The 23,007-nt window shown below is 46.3% G+C and overlaps 2 protein-coding genes across 2 annotated transcripts in view; one reads left to right on the top strand and one right to left on the bottom strand.

Annotated features, from left to right (window-relative positions):
- Nucleotides 1-434, top strand: part of KIF7 (kinesin family member 7) — a gene marked incomplete at its 5' end in the record, with an annotated part of 15,855 nt that extends 15,421 nt beyond the window's left edge. The window contains one exon of the mRNA XM_019503817.1: nt 42-434. Coding sequence (XP_019359362.1) covers nt 42-76 — 35 coding nt within the window. The remainder of the gene's footprint in view (nt 1-41) is intronic.
- Nucleotides 435-2,743: 2,309 nt separating this feature from the next.
- TICRR (TOPBP1 interacting checkpoint and replication regulator) overlaps nt 2,744-23,007 on the bottom strand; it is a 28,375-nt gene continuing 8,111 nt past the window's right edge. Inside the window, exons 4-23 of the mRNA XM_019504078.1 lie at nt 22,822-23,007; nt 22,298-22,541; nt 21,867-21,999; nt 21,174-21,316; nt 18,718-18,930; nt 18,199-18,350; nt 16,721-16,821; nt 16,304-16,397; nt 16,061-16,140; nt 15,482-15,709; nt 14,275-14,371; nt 13,923-13,995; nt 13,228-13,374; nt 10,438-10,528; nt 10,081-10,142; nt 9,446-9,598; nt 8,601-8,758; nt 5,631-8,367; nt 3,668-3,781; nt 2,744-3,303 (exon numbers count right to left, since the gene is read on the bottom strand). Coding sequence (XP_019359623.1) covers nt 3,185-3,303; nt 3,668-3,781; nt 5,631-8,367; nt 8,601-8,758; nt 9,446-9,598; nt 10,081-10,142; nt 10,438-10,528; nt 13,228-13,374; nt 13,923-13,995; nt 14,275-14,371; nt 15,482-15,709; nt 16,061-16,140; nt 16,304-16,397; nt 16,721-16,821; nt 18,199-18,350; nt 18,718-18,930; nt 21,174-21,316; nt 21,867-21,999; nt 22,298-22,541; nt 22,822-23,007 — 5,325 coding nt within the window. The 3' untranslated portion in view covers nt 2,744-3,184. The remainder of the gene's footprint in view (nt 3,304-3,667; nt 3,782-5,630; nt 8,368-8,600; nt 8,759-9,445; nt 9,599-10,080; nt 10,143-10,437; nt 10,529-13,227; nt 13,375-13,922; nt 13,996-14,274; nt 14,372-15,481; nt 15,710-16,060; nt 16,141-16,303; nt 16,398-16,720; nt 16,822-18,198; nt 18,351-18,717; nt 18,931-21,173; nt 21,317-21,866; nt 22,000-22,297; nt 22,542-22,821) is intronic.

Genomic DNA, 23,007 nt, shown 5'->3' with positions numbered 1-23,007 from the left:
GCGCAGAGCCAGCCCCAGTGTGGCCCCTGTGCCGTGCCCCCCTGCCATGATCGACGTGAGGAGAAATCCACTGTAGGCCAAGGCTCCACACTAACCTTGCGCCAGGCTGGAAGAGCAGCTGCCACTGTGCAAACAGGGTACCCTGCCACTCGCCTTAGCCAGGCCTAACACACCAGAAAGGGAACACCACATCACAGGGGTGACATGTCACTTAATTCCACTGTGAGTTTCCCATACAGGCAGTCTTCCCTGCTCCTGCTTCCTACTAGGGAGGGGCAGACAGAGCTCCCTTCCTGTCCTCAAACACTGCGGGCTTGGCTGTGTCCACAGGAAGGGCCTGTGGGCTAGCGCTGATGCCCATGTACATAGATTTGTAGTAGCTTTTATACATTTCTACTGTCACTTTCTAATAAAGTAGAGTGCATTTTATTAAATCAGGCATGTGCCTTAGTCTCTTATGTGAATATACCCATCACATATCAGATCAGCACCGATAAAAGGAAAATTAGCATTATCAGCAATTGGCTTTTTTTGGCCAGTGTAGCAAATATTGTCACTACTAAATGCCGCGTGCAGGTGTGTGGCTGTGCCATGCATGTGGCCAGGAATGCAGCTAGGAGAGCAACATCCTGTGGGTAAATTGGGCAGGGGGAGGGAGGGCAGATCAAGGCCCCCACTGTGAGGGAGGGGCAGGTGCTACCCAGCCAGGATGGTAAATGCAGCTGCTGGGAGCAGGACAGCTGTGGCTGCCCCCCAGACTTATACATGGGGTGAGGGTGGGCTGTGGGCTTGGGGCCAGGGGCTGGGCTGAAGCCACACTCGGGGGGGGGGGCAGCAGCACTGGGAGCAGGGGCTACGGGAAAATTTGGCTGGGGTGGCTGCCTTCACCCCGAGCACAAATCCAGGGAGTACGTGCCTCCCCTGGGATGCGTTCAGCAGTGGGGAGCCACCTGTGGCTCCGTCCTGCTCCTGGTGGGGTTACATTCACTGCCTCAACTGTGGGGGCCTTGATTTGCCCCATGCCCCTTCTCTCCTCCAGTGCCCCTGCCCCCCACCCAGATTTATTTGCCTGACCTGCTCTCCAAGCTGCCTGGCAGCCAATTTACAGGAATGCAAACGGATCAGTATCCAATATGGCCAGTTAATAATCAGCCATCAATATCAGCCAAGAAAACCTTTATCAATGCGCCCCTGATTGTAGGGAATTTCTTCTGTTCCCTTTTTCCCTGATGAAAAGCTCTTATTTTTATTTCCATATGGCCACAGCAAGCCAGGTTCAGTGCACAAGACACTATTCTGGATCTGTAGGTTTATGGACATAAGGCTTGGATTTTACAGCTGTGTCTGAAAGCTGCAGCTGGCCTGTGTTGTCCCTTCTGTGTGAATAGGAAGCACTCTCCTTGAGCCTGCAATCAGGTAAGTATAAGTCTCTTCAGGAGTGGATTAAGTCTGCCCCAGTGCTTCACACTGGCTGCCTCCTCTGCAGTGCATGGGTTTTGTAGATCCCAATCCTAGTGTCTAACTTTCCCATGGATTAGATGAGCAAAGCCACTGAACAGAGCTGTGGATTCCACAAGATGACAGTGCAGCACCTAGAAGTGCTGCAGTCAACACTCAGATTTTTTTGCAAATCCAGCCCCAAATCTCTTGAATGTCTTATGCTGAATGAAAGCAGAAGCCTCCAGCAGGGAAGAAGAATCCATTTTCTTATTACTCAGTAATTACAACTTTTTTATTCAACCTTCTGCCTCATTCATGCAAACACCTTTGAATAAGGCGGCTAGTCTTCTCCTGAACAGGGATACAAGTCTGCTCAACAGTAGCAATGAAGGATTATCTAGTTCACCTTCATTATCCAGAGGAAAGCAAAAGCAGTTGGAGGGGGAGGAGAGGCACAGGACAGAACTTGTTCTGCTGCTTTGGACAATCTACCTTCAGCCTCATCCAAGTCCAATAGTGACCAGGCCTTATAGGAGAGAACTACAAGGGGGCCTGGCCTGACCTTACTGTCACCTAAAGAAAACCAGTTATAGAAGTATTATATTCACCTACTGCTGTTGTTTGGCTTCCTTTTCTGGTTCAATAACCCCACTCCAAGCATCCTTATGGTTTCTCCCTTTGGAGGTGTGTTGAAGCTATGGGGAGATGTGCATTTTGTTTCCTGTGTGTAGAAGTCAAATCTACCCTCCTGCTAATGAAGAAGTGCCCCTCAAAACCACTCCACTCCCAGGAGCTATTGCATAGTATTACCCTCTAATACCTCTTTAAAGGTCATCACATCTTGTAGGTCAACAGCCAGGTCATACCCATTTTCCATCCCTACTGTCTAATAAGAGGAGTCTCTCTCAGTATAACTGAGCTAAGTGTGATTACATTTCAGACTAAAGTTATCATAGTTTCATAGTTCCATAGATTAAGGGTCGGAAGGGACCTAGAAGATCTTCTAGCCCGACCCCCCGCCAGGGCGGGAGAACAAAACCCCAAAACAAGAAATGGGACTCAAATGAGTCCAGCCAGGTAGGCATCCAGCCTCTTCTTAAAGACCCCCAGGGTAGGGGCCAGCACCACTTCCCTTGGAGGAAAACATGCTCAGATGCATGGAAGGATTCTGGCCAGACTGTCTGCTGAAAGAAGGGGGCTGGAGGAGGAAAGATCGCCCAACAGCAGCTTTGCTTTGCACTGCAGTAAGTTGTACTGGAACCTCTGGGCCAATTCCAACTTTCTTAAGAAATGGGACAAAGTAGCCATTCAACTTAATTTATTTTACAAAATAGCTAAAGAAAAATAAAAAAGTGACAGTTCCCCTCCCCTGGCTGGGCTGAATCCCAGTTCCAGCATGCCTGAAGGGAGCATTAGTGATCCCCAGCAGGGGTTAGAAACAATGGGCACATAGCTCCTGCTAAATTAAAAACCCTTTTTCTGGACTCCAGGCAGCTGTCCCCAACACACTGCCTCAGAGCTACCCCTTCCTGAGTCACATCCTGGCCTGTTGCTTCCAGTTAAGGCAGGGATTTCCAGGATGCTGGCTTCACTGGAGGCAGCAATCTATCACAGGCAGAGATCAGGATTTCCCACATGCTCAATACGGAACGTGGCTGGCAGTAAATCCTGCACAGAGGGCAAGGGAATCTCTCAACAGTCTGAGTTTCGTTATCCAAGCACCATCTAAGCCTGGCTTCCCACTTCAGCTGAGCAGCCTCTTCCGGGAGTAAGTTCTGCCAAGGGGCCGCCTCTGGAAAGCCATACTGTGGACCGGGGACACTTCCTGCTCTGCAGCACCAGGAAAGACATCCAGGTTGTTGTCTGCACAGGAAAGAAGAGATCTAACAAGAGCCTGACCCCAGTCACTTTAAGGCCTGTTCCCAGGAAACCCAATACCAGCTGGAAGCACCAAGGGCAAGCAACACAGCCCCTTTACTGCTTACAGCCAATCTTTCCACTGTCCTCTCCAAGGAGAATAGAGTTCAGCTTGGTCTATGCTTCTATGTAAAGCTTCTGAGGAGCCAGAGGGCATGGCCTGTCGAGTGCATACAGGAACAAGCTCCCCCTGCCCTGGCCCATTGCATACACATGCCTTCTGAGCAAGGACTGCACTACTTGTACCACTTCCCCCTGCGGACAGATCACAGGTCCATTTGAGCCCAACCCTCCCATATTAGGTGGTTACCTCCAGTGCACTTCCTCCAAGATGGTGGCGTTTGCCCCTGGTAAAGCAGCGGAGACTGAGTCAGTGCCCGAAGGCTGCTTGCCGAGAGGGAGCTCTTGACTGGCGGAGTTAAGCCTGGAGAAGAACATGGAGACATGACAATGCAGCCTTCCCATGAAGCCCTGTAACATGCGAGCACAGCACACAGGAAACTCATCCGTCCCCTCAGGTATGTCTCCAAGGGCCCATGACCTTACCCAAAATCCATAGGACTTTGCTTACAATACTATGGCTGTCTGCTTTCCTGAGGACCAGTAAGTGGTCAGTAGCTCTAGTAGGAATAAACTAAATAGAGCCACTATTAACATAGCTGCCATTAGTACTGGCCAACATGGCCTTTCTCCTGCCAAGAGCATTGCCACTTACATTCAGTGACACTTCTGATGAGACACCCAGCGACTTGGAGGAGGGTGTAAAAAGCACCCTGTTTAAATTTGCAGACGACACTAAGATGCGGGGAGAAGCGGGCATGTTAGAAGGAAGGAATAGGCTGCAACCAGACCTAGACAGGTTACAGGGGTGGGCGGATGAGAACAGGATGGGTTTCAACACTGACAAGTGCAAGGTGCTGCACCCGAGGAGGAAGAACCAGCACCATACCTACACGCTGAGGAACTCCCTTCTCGTCAGTGCAGAGGCAGAAAAGGATCTTGGAGTCATTATTGATGCCAAAATGAACATGGGCCAACAGTGTGGGGACGCGGTCAGGAAGGCCAACCGTACCTTGTCATGCATCCACAGATGCATCTCAAGTAGGTCCAAGGAGGTAATCCTCCCCCTCTATGCAACACTAGTAGGCGCAGTTGGAGTACTGTGTCCAGTTCTGGGCGCCGCACTTCAGGAGGGATGTGGACAACATGGAGAGGTTCCAGAGGAGGGCCACTCGCATGGTCAGGGGGCAGCAGGGCAGGCCCTACAAGGCGAGGCTATGAGACCTGAACCTGTTCAGCCTCCACAAGAGAAGGCTGAGGGGGGAATCTAGTGGCCGTTTACAAACTGGCCAGGGGGACCAGCATTGGAGGCTGGATGAACACCTTGCTGGGGTCATTTGACCCCAGTACGCTTTCCTGCCATGGCAGGGGGTCGGACTTGATGATCTGCTCAGGTCCCTTCTGACCCTACCAACCATGAAACTATGAGTTACCTGCAAACAAGAGCTGGGAATGCTAACAACTAGTTACATCTGGACAGCTACGCGCTGTTAGGTTGAAGCAACACACAGGTGCCTGCTCTGCAAAAATCTACCCCAGACTAACTTCAAGACATATGTGTAGTGTTAAAAACCATATGTGGAAAAAAGGTTGAGTAACAGAGCACGTTAGATTCCAGTGCTGTCCAATATCCTGTCCAAGGCAATAGAACTGTCATGACTTTCCATGGGAAGCCACATCCCAGGCAAAAACCATCTACCACTGCAACTCCCCCTATCATATCCAGCTTCTTGTCACCACCTAAATGACAACTTTTCCACCCTGGGATTCACCAGCCTTTTGCTACTGAAGAGCAGCAGCAGGATGTCACTAACATGACTAACAAATGACTGCAGACTTGGCCCTTCATCCTTTAGGTAAATGCCTCCAGTCCCTAGGTCTTTTATGCTCCTCTCAGATCCCTCTCCCATTTGCCAATATCCAACTATCAAGCTGCTCACAACTGATCACAATATCCCAAAATTCTAATACTGCTAACCTGGTCTGTGACATGGTGTTTCTGCATTAATCCGAGCCGCAATGCAACATAGCTTGCAGTCCCTCTTCCCCCACCTCCATCTCATTTCCTTTTAGATTATTTATTTCCCCACAAGCATTAGCTGTATCTTGCGGTTCTTGGCTAGACATGTCTCCTATCCCCCTTTGCATTCCCTGTACACATAGCTCCTCCCAATTTAGCATGTTAGATTTTCACTGATGTGCCATGCAACTACCTGAAGAAAGGAAGACTTCATCGTCCCCTAGGGAGCTCTGCTGCACTTGAGCTCCATTTGAGGATGCTTGGGTTGTACCAGGTAGCACCGTACAGGTTCCTCTTCTGCTGGTCTCATCTGTGGGAGAGGAGACCCGATCCAAGTCAGCAATACTTGTGCAAGACCTCTTTGCTTCCTGTCTGGTTTGCCCATGTGGAGACAGGCGCTGAAAAGCCCGTTTCCTAGATGTCAGGCCCAATGCATCCAGGGAAGTGCTCTCGGGAGCTCTGGGTTCTGAGTCACTGGGAGGTGACTGGTCCTGAAGCTTGTAGACTCCTTCCAGCTCAAAATCCACCAGGTTCGAAGCTTTGCTATTATAATCAGAGATTCTGGCTTCTTCGCCTGTTGACAGGCTTCCCACACAGTCCATACTTTTCTCGATTGGGCCACAGCCAGCATTTGTGTTGTGGCCCACTGCTTTTTTCTTCCGGGGCCAGTCTTTGATGGCATCAGGGGTAGTCTTGCCTTTGTGCTTTGGGGAAGGTGTCCAGGGCACTGCAGCATCCACATGGGAGGGGGAGGGAGTGGTCGAGGCACAGCTGGTGGGGGTGTACGACTGGCATATGTATGTTTGCCCTCCACCCTTCCCAGGCGTGGTATGGGAAGAGCGAAAACAGGAGGGTGAAACACAAGAAGCCGCTAGTTTCCCTGGGTGTCTGCTACACCAAGTGACTGTGAGATCATTGACAGGGCTTTCCTCCTCCCTGGGTTTCCCAGCCTTTGTTTCAGGCTGTCCTTCCAATGGTGAACAAGAGCCAATCTTTTTAATACGAAGCTTGGGTAGGCCAGAGGCTTGCATTTCTAGTTCAACCTCATAAGCTGTTGGGCTTGCAGGAGCCATATGACAGGGAATGTTTGGAGTGGAGAACCTGGCTGGGATTTCAGGATTCCCTAGGCGAGCGGCAGCCTCCCGCTGCCTTCTGTCCGCGGTGCAGCGCAGGGCATAAACAGGAGAGGCAGACATTGGTGTAGCATCCACATGGGAGGGGGAGGGGGTGGCAGAGGCACAGATAGCGGGGGTGTACGACTGGCATATGTATGTTTGTCCTCCACCCTTCCCAGGCATGGTATGGGAAGAGCGAAAGCAGGAGGGTGAAACACAAGCAGCTGCTAGTTTCCCTGGGTGTCTGCTGCACCAAGCGACTGTGAGATCATTGACAGGGCTTTCCTCCTCCCTGGGTTTCCCAGCCTTTGTTTCAGGCTGTGCTTCTAGTGGTGAACAAGAGCCTATCTTCTTAATATGAAGCTTGGGTAAGCCAGAGGCTTGCATCTCTAGTTCAACCTCATAAGCTGTTGGGTTAGCAGGAGCCATGTGATGGGGACTGTTTGGAGTGGAGAACCTGGCTGGGATTTTAGGATTCCCTAGGCGAGCGGCAGCTTCCCGCTGCCTTCTGTCCGCGGTGCAACGCAGGGCATAAGCAGGAGAGGCAGATGTTGGTGTAGTGGGCAAAATAGTCAAGCCAGATGAGGAACGTCTCTTATGAGTAAATGCCTTCTGCTGTTTAAACTCTCCTGTTGGTGAAACTGTTGTTTCTGGCAGGTCCTGGCTCTTCCCTGCTTGAGGTTCACTGGGGAGGGATGCCCTAGTGTTTGTGCTAGCTGAGGAGGACTCCAACTGCTCATGCGTCTCCACAATATCCAAGCTGTGCACTTGTTCTTTAGCAGAAGGTGAAAGAGAGGCATGCTCTTTCAGACTTTTCTGCTTCTCTCTTGGAGAGGAGCCCTGAGCTTCTAGACCCACTAGTTCCTTTCTCTCCACCATGGGAATTTTTCCAGAAGCCTTGAAAAGCCAGTTGCTTTCTGCAGAAGGCCTAACATTGGCATTACTGTATTGTTTCTCATTTCCTGAAGTCTTTGCAGGTAAGAGAGCAATATTTTCTTCTCCAGATTTGGTTCTACATTTGGCCTGCTCAGGGTCATGGAGCAGAGACCTGACTGCTTTCCTTGGGGAAGTATGAATAGCATTTGGAGACTTTAGAGAGCCTATGGCCAGAGCTTTTATGGAGGAATCAAGAGAATAATAATTAGATTCTTTCCTCATCTTTGAGGCAGATTTTGGAGATAAAGGAACACTCACTGGGCTCCTAGATTGTCTTGCAGGTGTACATCTGAATTTCCTGGGAGTTCTTTCTACTCCTTGAGGCACTGGCTCCAAACTGATATTTGACTCTGGATTTCCCTGAGTCTCTGTCTTGAGAGCTTGCCTTTTAGGACCAGCTGGAGATGCTGAATTTTGAGTGGATCTCAAGGAGCATCTGGGAGTTTGCAGATCTGTGGTAATTTTTTCTTGAACAGGAGATGAAAACTGGGTGGCTGTGCTTGGACTGGAATCTTTTAGAGGTGACCCAGATGCATCTAGCACCCCATTCACTGCCTGTTCTCTTGTTGTTTGTAACCTCACCTTCTTGTGAGGGGTGGAAAGTCTTTTCTCTGGAGAACAGTCTTTCCCAGGAGTTATTTGTACTAAACAATTTCTCCTCTTCTTGTTAAGTACAGGTGGTGACTTGTCCTTGCATCTAGAAGGGGAATAGAACTTGCCCAAACATTTAGCTGCAGACTGCTTGACAGCTGGACCTTTGCCAGGGGTCTTCTCCAGACTTTTTGGTGTTCTGCGCAGAGGACGAGGCGATTTCCTTGATGTTTTACTAGATGAGTTCAGTGGTTTCTGGGTAGCCTTGCGAGGAGTTTTTCTAGGAGTCTGTAGAAAGAAAATGAAAGAGACTGATGAAGTCTGTACTGTTCTCATGGTAGGCATTTTCATCTTGGCACCACTTCCTGAGAATAAAACATGGAAAATAAAACTAGCAAAAGATGAGACACAATTTAACTGAAGTCCTTATTCAAAGACAGCTTGAACTACATCTGTGGAAGGAGAGAGAGAGCGCAAGAGAGAGAGAGCGCGCGCGCGTGTGTGCAAGAAAATGTTTTTACCTGAAAGCTAACTGGCTTCTCTAATTCAAAAGAGTTGTGTCTTGTTCTCCTTGTTCCAGGTAAATCTTTCACCGTAGGGCTACTTACATCAATAACTGCTCCAAAAAGAAGCCTCTTGGGAGACTGGATGGTAGGCTTATTGGGATGTAGTGTACTATCTACAGAGGAAGAGAGGACAGTTAGACTGGAACCAAGAAGTGTGGGTCAAGAAAAACAGGCCATAATGCTCTTTTCTGGCTACCCGTTTTGTAACGGTCTGAGCTAGGGTATTATTGCTTTCTGGAACTAAACAGCTGAACTAGCACTTCTAGGAAGGGTCTGCTAGGACAAAGCTGATGAGGGAGAGAAAAAAAAAAATAGTGCAACTTCGTGTTTACCACCTTGCCCCATGTGACCCATGACTAGAGCCTACAGCTGCTCTGACAATACAGTTCCTAAACGCTTCAACATATAATTCTTCTGAAGAAATAAATGAGGAAGATTCCATCTGGGTGAGTCTGTGTTGTGCTGCCACATAGGAGACCTAGTCTGAAGCAGTTTTAGGATTTCAGTGCTTACTGAAGCCATGTTATATTTAACAGGAAGTAAGCAGTGGGTCGGGCAGCCAAACTCTTTCCTAGCTGCCAGAGTAAATCTCTTTAATCATAGGAGCCACTGCAATGCAACTCCCAGTACAAAATACTATACTTGGTGGGGCTGGTCTTTTCTGGCTATAAAGAATGTTACGAAACGAATCTCATCTCAAGTAAACGACACCTTAAAACCTCAAGAGTGTCATCTCTTACTCACACCAACCAAATGCTGGCTTTGCAGGCCAGCAAAATGGAGCTCTGTACTTCCAATACCTAAGTCCTGGTGAATGGAGGACTCTTCTTGCTGCCCTATACACACTCTTTGCGTATTCTGCGAGTTGGACTGTGTTGTAGAGTAGAAAAAGCCAGAGTGTGTCCTATTCAATGACAGCTGTTTGATGCGTGGGCTTCTTCTTAAACCCCCATCTGCAAGACAAGAATACCATCAGGGCACTGCTCTGATTTACATGCAACACCCTCCAGGAAGACCCCATAGCTGGCAGACAAGCAACTCAGGAAGGAACAAGGAGGCACTTTTTAAAATTTTTCAATGCAACTTAAGAGAGCTAAGAGTTTCACAACACTCAGCAAGGAGTGAGATATTCATGTCAAAAATAAGGAAAGATTCTAGCTTGGAATCATGCTCTGCCTCCCTCAAGTTCTTCATTCAGATTTCAGTTAGAGAAGTTATTTGCTCCCCTCAAAACTGTTGTACTAACTGTGTCAAGCATAGAACCACTAGCATCTTCTGCTCCAGGGGTGACTGCATTTCACCTGCAGGAAAACAATCTTCATATATGTTAATATGGAGTACTGAGGACCAAGTTGGCTGATGTATGTCACAACACTGTCTGCTGTGACATGGTAAAAAGGGAAGATAGTCCATGTATATTAAAATTAACACTCACCACTCATGGTCTTCTCAGGAGATTCTTCTACAACACTGATATCAGAACCTGGATCAGAACTCCTGGGAGAGACATTTCATGTTTCAGAGTCACCAACATCATCCATGTTCACAAATAAAATAACAAATCAAGAACTGCACAGAGCACCACTTGTCAAAGCTACGTGGAACTACACATTACTCTCCAAGTGTCATCAGAACTTATCATCCCCTCCCAAGTCTCTAACCAAAGGACATCCTTCCAGCTGTGGCACAGATTAGTGAACATCAGACAGGAGCAGTCTCCACAAACTGTCCACGTTTTGGCCATCAAGCTCTTGGTACAGGAATTCAGAATTACCACATCTTATTTGCTCACCGGCCTTTGATCTGTTTATGAAGCAGTCTCCTGGAGATTTGCTTGTGCAGTGGTGTCTCTGCAACTCTCTTGGTTAGTAGCTTGCGATGGTCTGAAATTGAAGGAGCAAAGTACATGGTTAGACTGAATCCACGAGGTGACTCCGACTGAGGAAGCAACAAGAATTTGAGATGCATAAGATCTACATTAGTTTTCGTGTAATGTAAGTGAATAGCTTTAGACTTCATTTTAAAAGCACTGCAAGGAAAGCCCCCCAGCTCTCATAACTCCCTTCACACACTGTCACAGGGCAGGGCCCAGGAGTGGCCGTGATCTCTCCTGCGCCCCTACCGTGCCAAGTTGCCCTTCTAGCACCCTCATCTCGCCCGCCACGTCTTTGCTGTTTATATAATATTAATGGGAGGCTGCCTTTCCTGGGCTTCTCAGACCCAGTGCTCTTGCCCTATATGGATATCTCTTGGTACACCCAACCTAGGGCGTCGCGTGGCTCCTTCCGCCCCCAATACCACGCCCAAGCCTCGCCGGTGTTCCGGACGTTCTCGTGTCTCTATGTACGCGCCCTCCCTGGGGCCTCTCCAGTATACGCGCGCCCTCCCTGGGGCCTTTACCTGTGCGCCCTGCCCTGTCCGGGCTCTAGGCCTCCTCACACCCCTACAGCCTCACCCTGTCCTCCGGTCTTACACCAGCAACCCAACAGAAACTCAAAGCCATAAGCCACCCGGCTGTAACTCAGAATAAGCCTCCTGGCTATAACATACGCTCCGCGCTGCCCTGGCTATTCTCCATCTCCCTGTCAGGGTTCCCTCCACCCCATATCATTCTGCAGAGGCTCGGCAGTCAGGCAATCAGGCTGCTCTGCTCTGCAGCAGAGCTGTTGCTCCTCCAGCTTCCAGAGGGGAACTGCCCACTAGGCTATGGCCTGGGCTGTTTATAAAGGTCCGGCCCTGCCCCCTTCTGGTCACCTGACCAGCACAGTTGCCCCAGCAACCGTCACCTGAGCTGCCCTAGTGATTGGCAGCCAAGACCTATTACCAATGCCAGTAGCAGGCACCCTAGTACCCTGCTACACACACCTTCCATTTTAAATTTATATAGGAAGGTTTCTCTGACACCTTGGTACAAACAGGGCACATGTCTGATATAACTAACCCATTCATTTATTGTTCACATTTACCCCTCTTTTCATTTCTCTGCCTTATTAAGCCGCAAATCCTTATTCTTGAGGCTATAAGGTAGTTAAAGAACCAAGGCTTAAAAGTAGTTTTTTAGGGCAGGATGCCTGTCTCTCCAAAGATCTGTACAGCAATGAGCCTTATTAGGGTATATAGAAAACAACTAGTAGCATCAGTAACTTAAATTGCAAGGCCAAACCAGCATTTTCATTGAGTAATTTAAGTGAAGAGAATAGAAATATTGATGCCTATTATCATAGTTTCATAGTTGAAAGGGTCAGAAGGGACCTGAGCAGATCATCGAGTCCGATCCCCTGCCATGGCAGGAAAGAGTACTGGGGTCAAACGACCCCAGCAAGGTGGTCATCCAGCCTCCTCTTAAAAGACCCCCAGGGTAGAAGCCAGCACCACTTCTCTTGGAAGTCAGTTCCAGATCCTAGCCACCCTGACAGTGAAGTAGCGCCTCCTGATATCTAGTCTGAATCTACCCTCTGCCACCTTGTGACCGTTATTTCTAGTCACTCCTGGTACTGCTTGGGGAAACAGGGACTCCCCCAATACCTGCTGGTCCCCCCTGGCCAGTTTGTAAACGGCCACTAGATCCCCCCTCAGCCTTCTCTTGTGGAGGCTGAACAGGTTCAGGTCCCTTAGCCTCTCCTTGTACGGCCTGCCCTACTGCCCCCTGATCATGCGGGTGGCCCTCCTCTGGACCCTCTTGATGCTGTCCACATCCTTCCTGAAGCGCGGCACCCAGAACTGGACGCAGTACTCCAACTGCGGCCTGACCAGTGTCGCATAGAGGGGGAGGATCACCTCCCTGGACCTGCTCAAGACGCATCTGTGGATGCATGACAAGGTATGGTTGGCTGTCCTGACTGCGTCCCCACGCTGCCGGCCCATGTTCATTTTGGCATCAATAATGACTCCAAGATCCTTTTCTGCCTCTGCACTGACAAGAAGGGAGTTTCCCCAGCCTGTAGGTATGCTGCTGGTTCTTCCTCCTCAGGTGCAGTACCTTGCACTTGTCAGTGTTGAAACCCATCCTGTTCTCATCCGCCCACCCCTGTAACCTGTCTAGGTCCGATTGCAGCCTATTCCTCTTCTGGTTTGCCCACTTCTCCCCACATCTTAGCGTCATCTACGAATTTGAACAGGGTGTTTTTTACCCCCTCGTCCAAGTCGCTGATGAAGATTTTGAACAGTGCGGGCTGAGGACCAAGTCCTGGGGGACCTCACTGCCCACATCCCTCCAGGTCAAAAATGACCCGTTCACCACCACTCTCTGCGTGCGGCCCTCCAGCCAGTTAGTGACCCATTTGACTGTGTAGGTGTTGACGCCACAGTCCCCTAGTTTGTTAATGAAACTGTATACATTTCTCTTATGAGATTTGTCTTTGTGAGACTCCACAAGGTTTTCAATTAACAGAGTTTGTTTGGATTTAAACAGTGCAGGAAATAATATTTTAGCTGGATCTTGCCATACATTTGATACGGAGGAGAAGGTATCTGCTCTGAAGTTGGAGTTACCAGAAAATAATTTTTCTTTCTTTGGTGGGTGGGAGCGATGAAGAAAAGATTAACTACTAGTAGGTGCAGTGTGTTGGAAGCTCTATCCTACCTCTAGTGCCCTCATCCGAGTAGCTGCTTTTGTGCTTCACACCTTCCACAGCAGATACTGACTGACTTCGAGGCATCTTCTTTAGAGACCTTGTTGATGGAGAAAGCATAACCTCATTGAAGAGGTTCCTTCTCACCTTTGTCACCTCTGAAAACAACACAGAGCAAGAAATGAGCAGATATACAATAGAAACGTAATTCGCTCTTAATGCAATGCAGTTAGAAAGGACATAAATAAGCCTACACTGGATACTAATGAAAGCAGATAACCTTCCAGGAGTGTAAAAGAGCACTGAAAAGCTGGAAAATATCATTGGCCATGCCGTCCCCATCCTCCTCCTGGATTTCTTTTGAGTTAATGTCTCTGTGCTTTCTAGCTATATGGTGCTGTCACAGGCTAAGGAGAAAGCAGCTACTTGGAGTTCCAGATGCCAAATAATCTCTATTAGGATTACTAGAAATATAGGCTTTCAAGAATCTGAGCTATAGCAAGGGGTGTTAGAGATTTATTGCCTTATACTATGTGTAAATAATATAGTGTCATTTTTGTGCATACATAAGTGTGTAGAGTGAATTCACTCCAACTCACACTTTTCCTCAGACCACTTTCTCAACCTATTTATTTGTATATAATGAAATCAGTCTAAGCAAAGACACACACAGCTTTTCTGTGAAATAAAACAGAAGCCTTCATACCTTGTGCTGCCTCTTTCTGCAAGGCAGGCATCTGTGTGGGTTTCTCAGCAGCAAGGTAACAGCGAGAATTTTCCTGAAATTAAGAAGTAGCTTGATTTACTTAAGGGTTAAGCTGCTGTTTTTTTTATTCGTAAGAATCAAGCCCCTCCCCTGACCTCCCTAGAAGTTACATTTACACAGAATAGGTTATCAAGTTCTGCCTCAGAATGAGGTCTGGGTAGCTCGTCCTATGCACTCATTCAATGGGTAAACAACATTTGCAAGATCATGGATTCTGCACTTCTGTTTGGGATCAAAATGCTGCTGTGCCTGCAGAAGCTGCCTCACCTAATGCCCTATGGGAAAGCTTTACCTTTCTGATGAGATTCTTTGGAATTTTGGGCATTTCAACTTGGCGCAGGTTTTGTGACGTTTCTGTCATACTCCTGTGTCTGGCTAAGGCACTGTTCCTGTAGCAAGGACAAAAAAATGCAATCACAATAAAAACAGAGATGCAGTTACCAGCTATACCACAATGTCATAAGCAACTTATTTGAGTTTGCTTCTACAGACGGGTGATTCAACTTCTCCCCACACAGGTAAAATGGTGTCTCTTTGGGATACCAATGATGTCACGTTATCTGTATTGTGAGGCACCTTTAGATGTTTGAAGATAAACAACCTCAACTGGGGCCCAAAGCCAAGGCTGAAATGCTTTTCATTTGTGCAAAAGCACACAGACTAGACCAGCCACTGGTTAGGGATCCTGAAGTAATCAATTCAATCTTAGCCACAAATTCTCGGGAACCCTATAAGCTCCTATAGCCAAGCATAACGATTTACATGGAAAAGACTTACAGATTTGCCTGGGTATTTTATTTTTATATATATGTTATTGCACACACACAAGTGATGCTTAAGGCTACAAGGTCCCATAGTGTGCAGAACTTTCAGCACCGAAGGAGCTAAACTGCAGATTCATTGTTTCTGTGGGCTCCCTTTAGCACCTTTGCAACCTACTAAGTAGTAGAATTTCTTTAAAAAGAAAAAAAAAAAAAGAAAAGAAAAGAAATCAAATCCAAGTGCTACAGTACCACCACTGAAGCACAAAATGCTTCCTGGGAAAGAAACTGGGAAACCAGTTATAAAAAAAAACGGTGAAGCAGCATTCCAACTCTGTTACCAACCAACTAATCAGTTGCACAATAAGCAGTGCTTGCTCTGATGTCACATGGTACAAGATATATACACCTGCATTAGGTGACTAACACTAATTTTAAGGAAAGAAGTTTGCTGACTGTTGAAGTGTTATACTCTTGTAAGTTTAAACTGAGTCAGAGGCCCAAACCACAATTCTCCATTAGCAGCCATGGCAGTACAAAGACAATGACCACCCTCCAAGTTAGGACATAGTCCCAGAAGCAGATACTTAACAGGTAATGCACACACAAGATCAGCAATTTTCAGACTGCTCTGTCTAGTTATCCAACAAGAGCCCACCAGGACAGGGACCATAACTGCTGTAGCTAATCAGCCAGAGGACTTAGGAATGAAGCAAACCACTTCCCCTCAGTTATCACCTCCTTTTCTTGGCAGATCTGGTGCGCAGTTCCTCCAGCTGTTCCGTCTCTGTGCTTGGAGCTGCGGCTGATGGCAAGGATTGGGGATGGGTTGGAGATTTGCTATCCATAGTCATGGAGTCATCACTAAAAAAGTCTGCAGGCAGAACAGATGCCAGCTTCAGGGGAATCTGTGTGCCCAGACTGTAGTAAAGATTCCCAAGGATCCTCGGTATAGAATCCATATACCTGGAATGTACCATGCAGTATGTTAAACACACAATTAACCCCCCAATTCCATCTCCTGTGGGCTTTCACTTCCATGTTTTGTACCAGGCCTTTATTCAGAGTTATAAGATCCTGCTCAGACTGGACAACTCCCTGTTTTTGATGGAAGAGTAAAAGCTCTGTTATCCTTTCCTTAGCCATCAGGATAAAGTGGACCAAGTAGAATAAGTCTGAGCTAGCACATTTCCAGGATAGTCTTACAAAGCCATCTTAAAATCAACACTCAAAGCTTCATTGTTTGTCCATGACAAGAACATAAGCTTATATGCCCTGACAGCACTTAGTATTTGGTCATTATCATAAAGCACTTACAATGCTAGGACTTCCTCCAAAAACTTCGTAAGGTATCCTGGGTCTTCAGCCAGACACAAAATACGCAGCATCTCCGTCATCTGTAAGAGAGGATGAAATTAGGAAAGAGTCATACATCAGTAACTTCCAACAAAAGACTCTTTTATTAATGGTGGAAACAACAGAGACCATGTTGAGCAAGCTATAGGTTTCTGGTCAGCGACCCTATTTCTAACTAGAACACAGCCAGTGCAGTTTACTTGCCTCTTCTACCAGTTGCTCCATTTCATCTGTGCTGCTCTGTAGCAAGGGGCACTGCAGGCACATCTCAAGGCGCAGAAATATCTGAAGCTGACACCTATGCAGAAACAGTAAGTAGTCAAACTCTTTCCAAACTATAATATTCACTAATAAACCTTAAAAAATGGGCTTTTCTTCTTTTTCAGCATAGATGTGGTTAGTCATCTTCTCTGAAAGCATCACTTTTTATCATAAGAGCCTGTAACACGCTTCTCTGTATAGCAAGATGTACACTGAAGGGAAATTAATTCACCAAGGCAGACAGTACCTAGGGTTTGCCGCAGAAATGCATTTCTAATTGCAATAGTGTGACAGGTAAAGCAACTACCCAGTACTGATGCAAACTGCAAGTCACAGTAAATAGAGTATCGTCTCTCTTACTCTCTGACTTTGTTTTCCTTGCCAGGATTGGTACCATACTCTTGTCGGAGGGCTTTGCTGGTCTTCAAGAGATGGCTTCTGACTCTGTCCACACAGGCTACCTAAAGATGCACAGAACAATACTTCAGAGGCTCACAGGTACTTTCACTCCTCATATGGTAAATTCTGGCTCTACTCTATTTAAATGTATGGAAAGCAGCTCAATTCCAGATTCAATTACTCCTTTTCCTAGGGGCAGGGTTACCTTTTTTTTTCCCTTTCTTTTTTAAGTGGTACAGGAAGTAGTAGGATGACAGTGAACAAAGGAAAATATAGACCAAAAGTCATATGAGAGCTGCCACTCATCAGTCAGTCAGACATACAACAAAATAATCTTCATAGCATAGGACACGTTAATGAGAAAGGACAAAGGATCATACACTGGCCTCTGGCAAAGGAAGGATTAAAATGATCTAACAGGCCTGTTACCATCTCTAATTTCTGTGAATTATCAGGTAGCATTCAAGCACACCAAACCAATATTATCTCAATGAAATATTCGTCTACAGTTCTGGACTCATTAAAAGTAAAATCCAACTTGTGAGCTTTTGGGAGGCAGGAAAAGCTGCACACATGGATTGGGTTTTGATTCCAGGAGCCTCAAAGCAGTTTTGAAATTGTGTTCCAAAAAGGCTTTTTGTCTTCATTATTTATGACCTGGCCAATTTTTGAGTGTCTATGTACATGCTCCGGGGTGGGGGATGTGGCATTTTAACTAGAGCTCCCACACAGCTGCTCAATTAAAGTACCACAGTGTCACATGTATTAAGCCCCCATGTGTTTAAAAGTGACCATGGGATGCTTTATCTAAAGCTGGTTAAACGAGGTCTAGATAAAGCACCCCCAACAGCCATTTTAAAATGCACAGGGGCTTAATACACATGAAGCTGCAGCAATGCTGCAGCGTTCTAATTAGAACACAGAGCAGACTCGATTAATTGAGCCTGTTCCAATGCATTCTAATCAGAATGCCAAGGAGCACGTGTTCAGGTAGGCTTTGTTTCTAAATAAGCTCCAGAACCCCTGCAGCCATTTCTTATATCACTCACATAAATACATTTTCCTTTTAAATAAGTATCAAGTCAGTTGACTTGAGTTCACAAACAATTTTCCTTAGAACTCCAAAGTAATATATTCATTACAGCAGCCTGATCCTTATGTAAGTTACCCAGTCCTGGCAGAAGAACTTAGGTTTCTTATTTTCTATAGACACGCACATAAAAGTAAGATGAAATTGTAGAGTTACAAAAACGGTACGAGTTTTTCTTTAAATTCAAGCTTCAGTAGTGAACCTCAGGTATAATTTTCATTAAAAGCTCACACCTCTGGAATCCCAGAGCCTGAGGTTAGGTGCCCATAGATCCTTATCCTCACATGGAATTAACTGGAAAGACCTGTGTTAACTGACAGCATATGCACATGTGAACAGGTTTCCCTACCTCTTGCTCTGGGGCATCTTGTAGTTTCAGAAACCTTTTAATGGCCAGGACCATATTCTCGGCACATGCACACAAGAGAATATCTCCCTCAGTCACAGCCTTCTGGTAGCTTGCAGTTAAATGGGAAAGCATCTCATCCTCCGTTTTGAAATCTGGAAGATATGCAACACAAAGTAACTAAAAGCAAGCAGTAAAGAATGGACAGAATTGGCTACCCTTTCCAGTTAGAAGCTGTTAAAAAGAACAGCTGTTTTCTTGCAAAGAGATGGACAGACCACAAAATTTACCAAAGGAAACATTCTGAACATAGCTCCTCCAATAGCTCTGTGAAATCCAGTCACTACAAAAAGTCCAGGAGAGTAACTGTCAGAGAGAAAGAGCATCACTTCTGCTGACCTGAGGAGGAAGAATCCTAAGCCCAAGACAGCTACCTTGGTAGGCTACACAACTATTTACTCTTCCTGCTATCTCCATATACCCTGCCACAAACTTGAGTTGACAACCCTGTCCAACACATACCTTTGGGGATTTTCAGGGCTCTTCCTCTTTCTTCCAGCTTATCATCTGATCTCTTTAATGACAACCGCTGAGGCACCTTCTCACCAGCTGCTGGGGGCACACCATCTGGCTGAAATTTCTGAGCCTTGACATTCAGTCTTGCTACATTGAGCATCTGCAGGGAGCGGGACATGGTCTTCATCTTCTGCCGGACTGGAGTTCGGGGCACTCCACCTGGAAAACACATGTGGTGAGTTTCTTCAGGCTCTGGCTACTTAGAGTTCTGAGACTGCCCATCCACACTCACCATCTAGCAGAACAATGGCATTGAAAGGCAGAAGGCATCGAGTAATGACATTTTTATAGTTTTTACTGTCTTTAAATCTACAAATTTCAGCAGTCAGTCTCCTTTTCAAACTATGGCTCTCCAGTAAGCCAGGAAAAATGGAGGCTGCCAACTCAGAGCTGTGATGTTTTCAGTTTGCTTGTCATGAACACGGAACATTATGTCACAAACCCCCAGTGTAACTCTTAGGCACAGATACCTGTTGCATTCTCAGTCATAAAAGGACCAGTGGCCAGAGTGTGTGCGCTCAAGGTACCCTACAGGAGAGTTGGGACTAGAAGAACAATCCCAGAAGAGTCAAGAAAGTCAGTGGTAAAGGGCCTTATTTTAGAGAAAAATGAAAACAGGAATACTCAAGTGGGGAAAGTTATATGCAAGGAACTTGGGTTGCTCTAAGACTATCCTATTGAAACCTATGTAGAAACAGAATTGTTTTTAATTTCAGAAAATGAGTTTTACCAGTTTCATAAGAGACTTCGATTAATTTATTATTTAAATGCTTCTGCCTAATAAAGGTTTTCTATGTTTTCTAATGACTTAGAAAAAATAAACCCTTTGAAAGTCCTACCTTTCCTTCCTGTTCCCTTAGAAGTCGGAATGACTCATGTCTTCCAAATGAATTCAGTATGTTTTTTATTATGTATTTCTAAACCAAATGGGAGCCTGAATATAAAAACGTGATATCATAAGTACAGAAGCCCTGCTAAACAAAAAGAAGGAAATACCTCAGAGTTCACTTTGTTGTGTATGCAGTTCCCCTGCTCTATACTGGTGGGGTTAACTTGCAAACTGAAACATAGTAGCAGTTAACCCAGGACATACAGGCAGTCCTCAACTTCCAATGTTTTGCACTTACAAGGTTTATAAATTGACACCCTGTTTCAAATTTATGACATCAGCTTCCACTTTACAACACTTGATCTGATGCAACGCCACACCAGTGAACAAGTTCGCTTCGTCACTCATCTCCCTGGAGAACATCTGTCCAAACTTCCTTGGACACTTTCTTTAAGAAAGTGGACAAGGGTCCAGAAAAGCCTGCAGCCAAGACTCCTGAGAAGGCTCCACCCAAGAACCCTTCAAAAAGTCCAACCAAGAGCCTTTCAAAAAGTCCAGCAAAGTCACCTCAAAGCAGTCCTTCCAAATCAATATGATTGCTATTTACAATATAAATACATTAATGTAGCTATATTACTCATCTATAATTGATCAAGTACAAAGTTCTGGGGTATTTCTGGTGAAAATAGGGTATCGGGCGTGGGTTCAGGAACCAATCCCCTATATATAACATTGTTCCTTATGAGAAAATTGGTTCCAAGTTACATTTCAACTTAAGACGTGGTTTTCAGGAACCAGTTGTGTTGCAAGTGCAAGTACTAAGAAATGTGCAATAATTAGCTACTTAAAAGGGGAAAAAAAGGTTAGTGTTTTATTTTTTAAAAGGGAACAAAGTCATGTCTCTGTAGTTGCGAAAACCCAGAGGAGCTGTCCAGTTCAAGCACAATAAATAAAGATTCATAGATGCTAGGGTCAGAAGGGACCTTCAAAGGACCATCGAGTCTGACCCAATGCCAGGAAAAAGTGCTGGGGTCATGTGACCTCAGCCAGGTGCTTGTCCAGTCTCCTCTTGAAGACCCCCAAGGTAGGGGAGAGCACCACCTCCCTTGGAAGCCCATTCCAGATTCTGGTAACCCTAACCATGAAGACGTTCTTTCTGATGTCCAGCCTAAATCTACTCTCTGTCAGCTTGTGGCCATTGTTTCTGGTTATTTGAAGGGGTGCTCTGGTAAACAGAGCATCTCCCATTCCCTGCTGGCCCCCCACCCCAGTGAACTGAACACATACAATTTTCATGTTGCTTCATTACTGAACGCTGTTCTTTCAATAACTAACTCTTTAGCCTGACTGGGTTGCAAGTGAGGCCCAGGGCTCATTTTATACACAATGTATATAAAAGTAATGATACCCCTTAGCAAACAAGTTAAATCACCAAAACCCCTTCAAAACTGTTTGCTCAGGAGAGGGCAGTCTTTAGGTTCCGTATAGAAGCAAAGCTCTGGTTGGGAACTGCAGAGGGACACAGGAAGAGCATGGGAAAGTTCAGTACCAGCATAACCTATTACATACGTACGCCTTTTTTTGTAATCCCGTGGCCCAGATGGCACAGATGCTTCACCAGATTTCTTCAGATAGAATTCAGACAGACAGTTTGTCAGCTCTGCTTCAGGCTGGGATACCTCTTCCTTCTCACCAACAGAAACAGCCTGCAGCAGCCTGAGCAGTTCAAAACAGATATCAGCAGCAGCACAGAATGGGGAACCCACTGAACGTTGGCCATACCATTTGAGTTGTCAGCCCCAGTGCCCCTATCACCTAGAGAGCTTGCCCTGTCGTCCCGTCCCCTACCACACACTTTTTTCCAGATCCCCTGCTGCCCTGAACACTGCTGGAACAATGCTGATAAAGGCAGTGGAATATATTTATTGGGTCGTGCCAAGTAGGGGGGTTTCTATGTTTCACTCAGGAATCCCTTTGTGAGAATTTCACGATGACAAACCTTGAAGGGCTGAAGTCTGTAGTTTGTCTACCTTTAGGTATTTCTAAGGCACCTATCATCAGAGTACCTAAGCACCCAAGTCTGCTTTAAGAGTTAAATCAAGATTCCTGGTTTCTAACCCTGGTTCTTACTTCAAATAACCTGAGGAATACAGAAAATTGGCACATTAACACACACCCACCTAACAAGCCATTTATCTAGAGCTGTAGAAGTGCAAGGGACTTGGACAAAGTCACAATGTCTCTGAATAGTATTCAAGAAAATTACCTGAATGACTCCATCAACTCTGAGCTTGCTCCACAGACACTGGATAAAGGGTACCACCCTTCAACTGCTGCAGGACTCCAGCCACCTGTGCGGGACAATTCTTGTTGGACCCATTCTGGGACTGGAGTTTCTCCTGGACAGACAGAGATGAAACAAGTTAGAAGGTAACTCAAGAAACGTCATGTGGCATTGCTAATCAAAAGCCTCTACAGCATCTGCTCCTTGGCACAAATGACCATTCCTTAGTATTACTCTTAGTAAAGCAAAGATACACTAGCATAACACTGCTGTGAAAGTTAGTGCATTGTGGCCCGAGCAGATAGCCAGACAGAGCAAGATCCAAAGGTAGACAGCCATTAACTATCAGAGTCTGAGCGGTCAAATTTGGGGACTATCAAAAGGAGATTTTCTGTCCATTTCACTTTCCTTACCAGAACTAGGCAGACCGTCTTCAGTCAGGGAATCAATTTCACTCAACACACTGCTCACTATATCCGGGAGGTCAAAGGAGTAGTCTTGGGAAGAGTTCTCTCCTACTGTTCCTTGGAGGAGGCGTCTCTGAACTTCAGCTGCCTTTTCACTGCAGAACACAGTAAGAACTGCAGCACAGTCAGAGAGTGGGGACAGAACACCAGTGCAGGGGGACCAAGCCTCAGATGCAGATACTTCAGCAACCTGTACAAAGAGAAAAGATGCCTAGGTTATCTAGAGCTATGCATACAAACCAAACCACCCCCGAGAGGGTGGGAACCTAAACCAAGGCCAACAGGCAGCTCATAGCTAGAACTCTGAATTGTTTTTCAAACGGGTTTTAAAACTGCATGGTGCAGGCTGTTATAATATACTGGCAACACTACTAACAGAGCCCTCACTGCTGTAATATAATGCCTATTATCTCCTTATATTGGGTGGTTTCCAGAAAGTGTATTAATTGAGTCTGGAGAACAACATTTACCAAGTATAACTCTTCTGTCGTTAGCCTTTTTACAAGCTGCTGAAACAATGCATCTTCCACAGATTGTCCTGCCTGGGAGCTCTGCAGGATCCAGCTCTCTGTAAGAAAGCTGCCAGCTTGTGTCAAATTCCAGTCCGTCAAGCTGCCTTTCAGGAAGATACTGACTGGACTCCGGAAGTATCTCTG

The sequence above is a fragment of the Gavialis gangeticus genome, unplaced genomic scaffold (assembly GCF_001723915.1).
Source record: "Gavialis gangeticus isolate Ggan-Ray unplaced genomic scaffold, GavGan_comp1, whole genome shotgun sequence".
Taxonomy (NCBI): domain Eukaryota; kingdom Metazoa; phylum Chordata; order Crocodylia; family Gavialidae; genus Gavialis; species Gavialis gangeticus.
The sequence above is the reverse complement of the archived record's forward strand: the minus strand, read 5'-3'. Positions and strand labels throughout refer to the sequence as shown.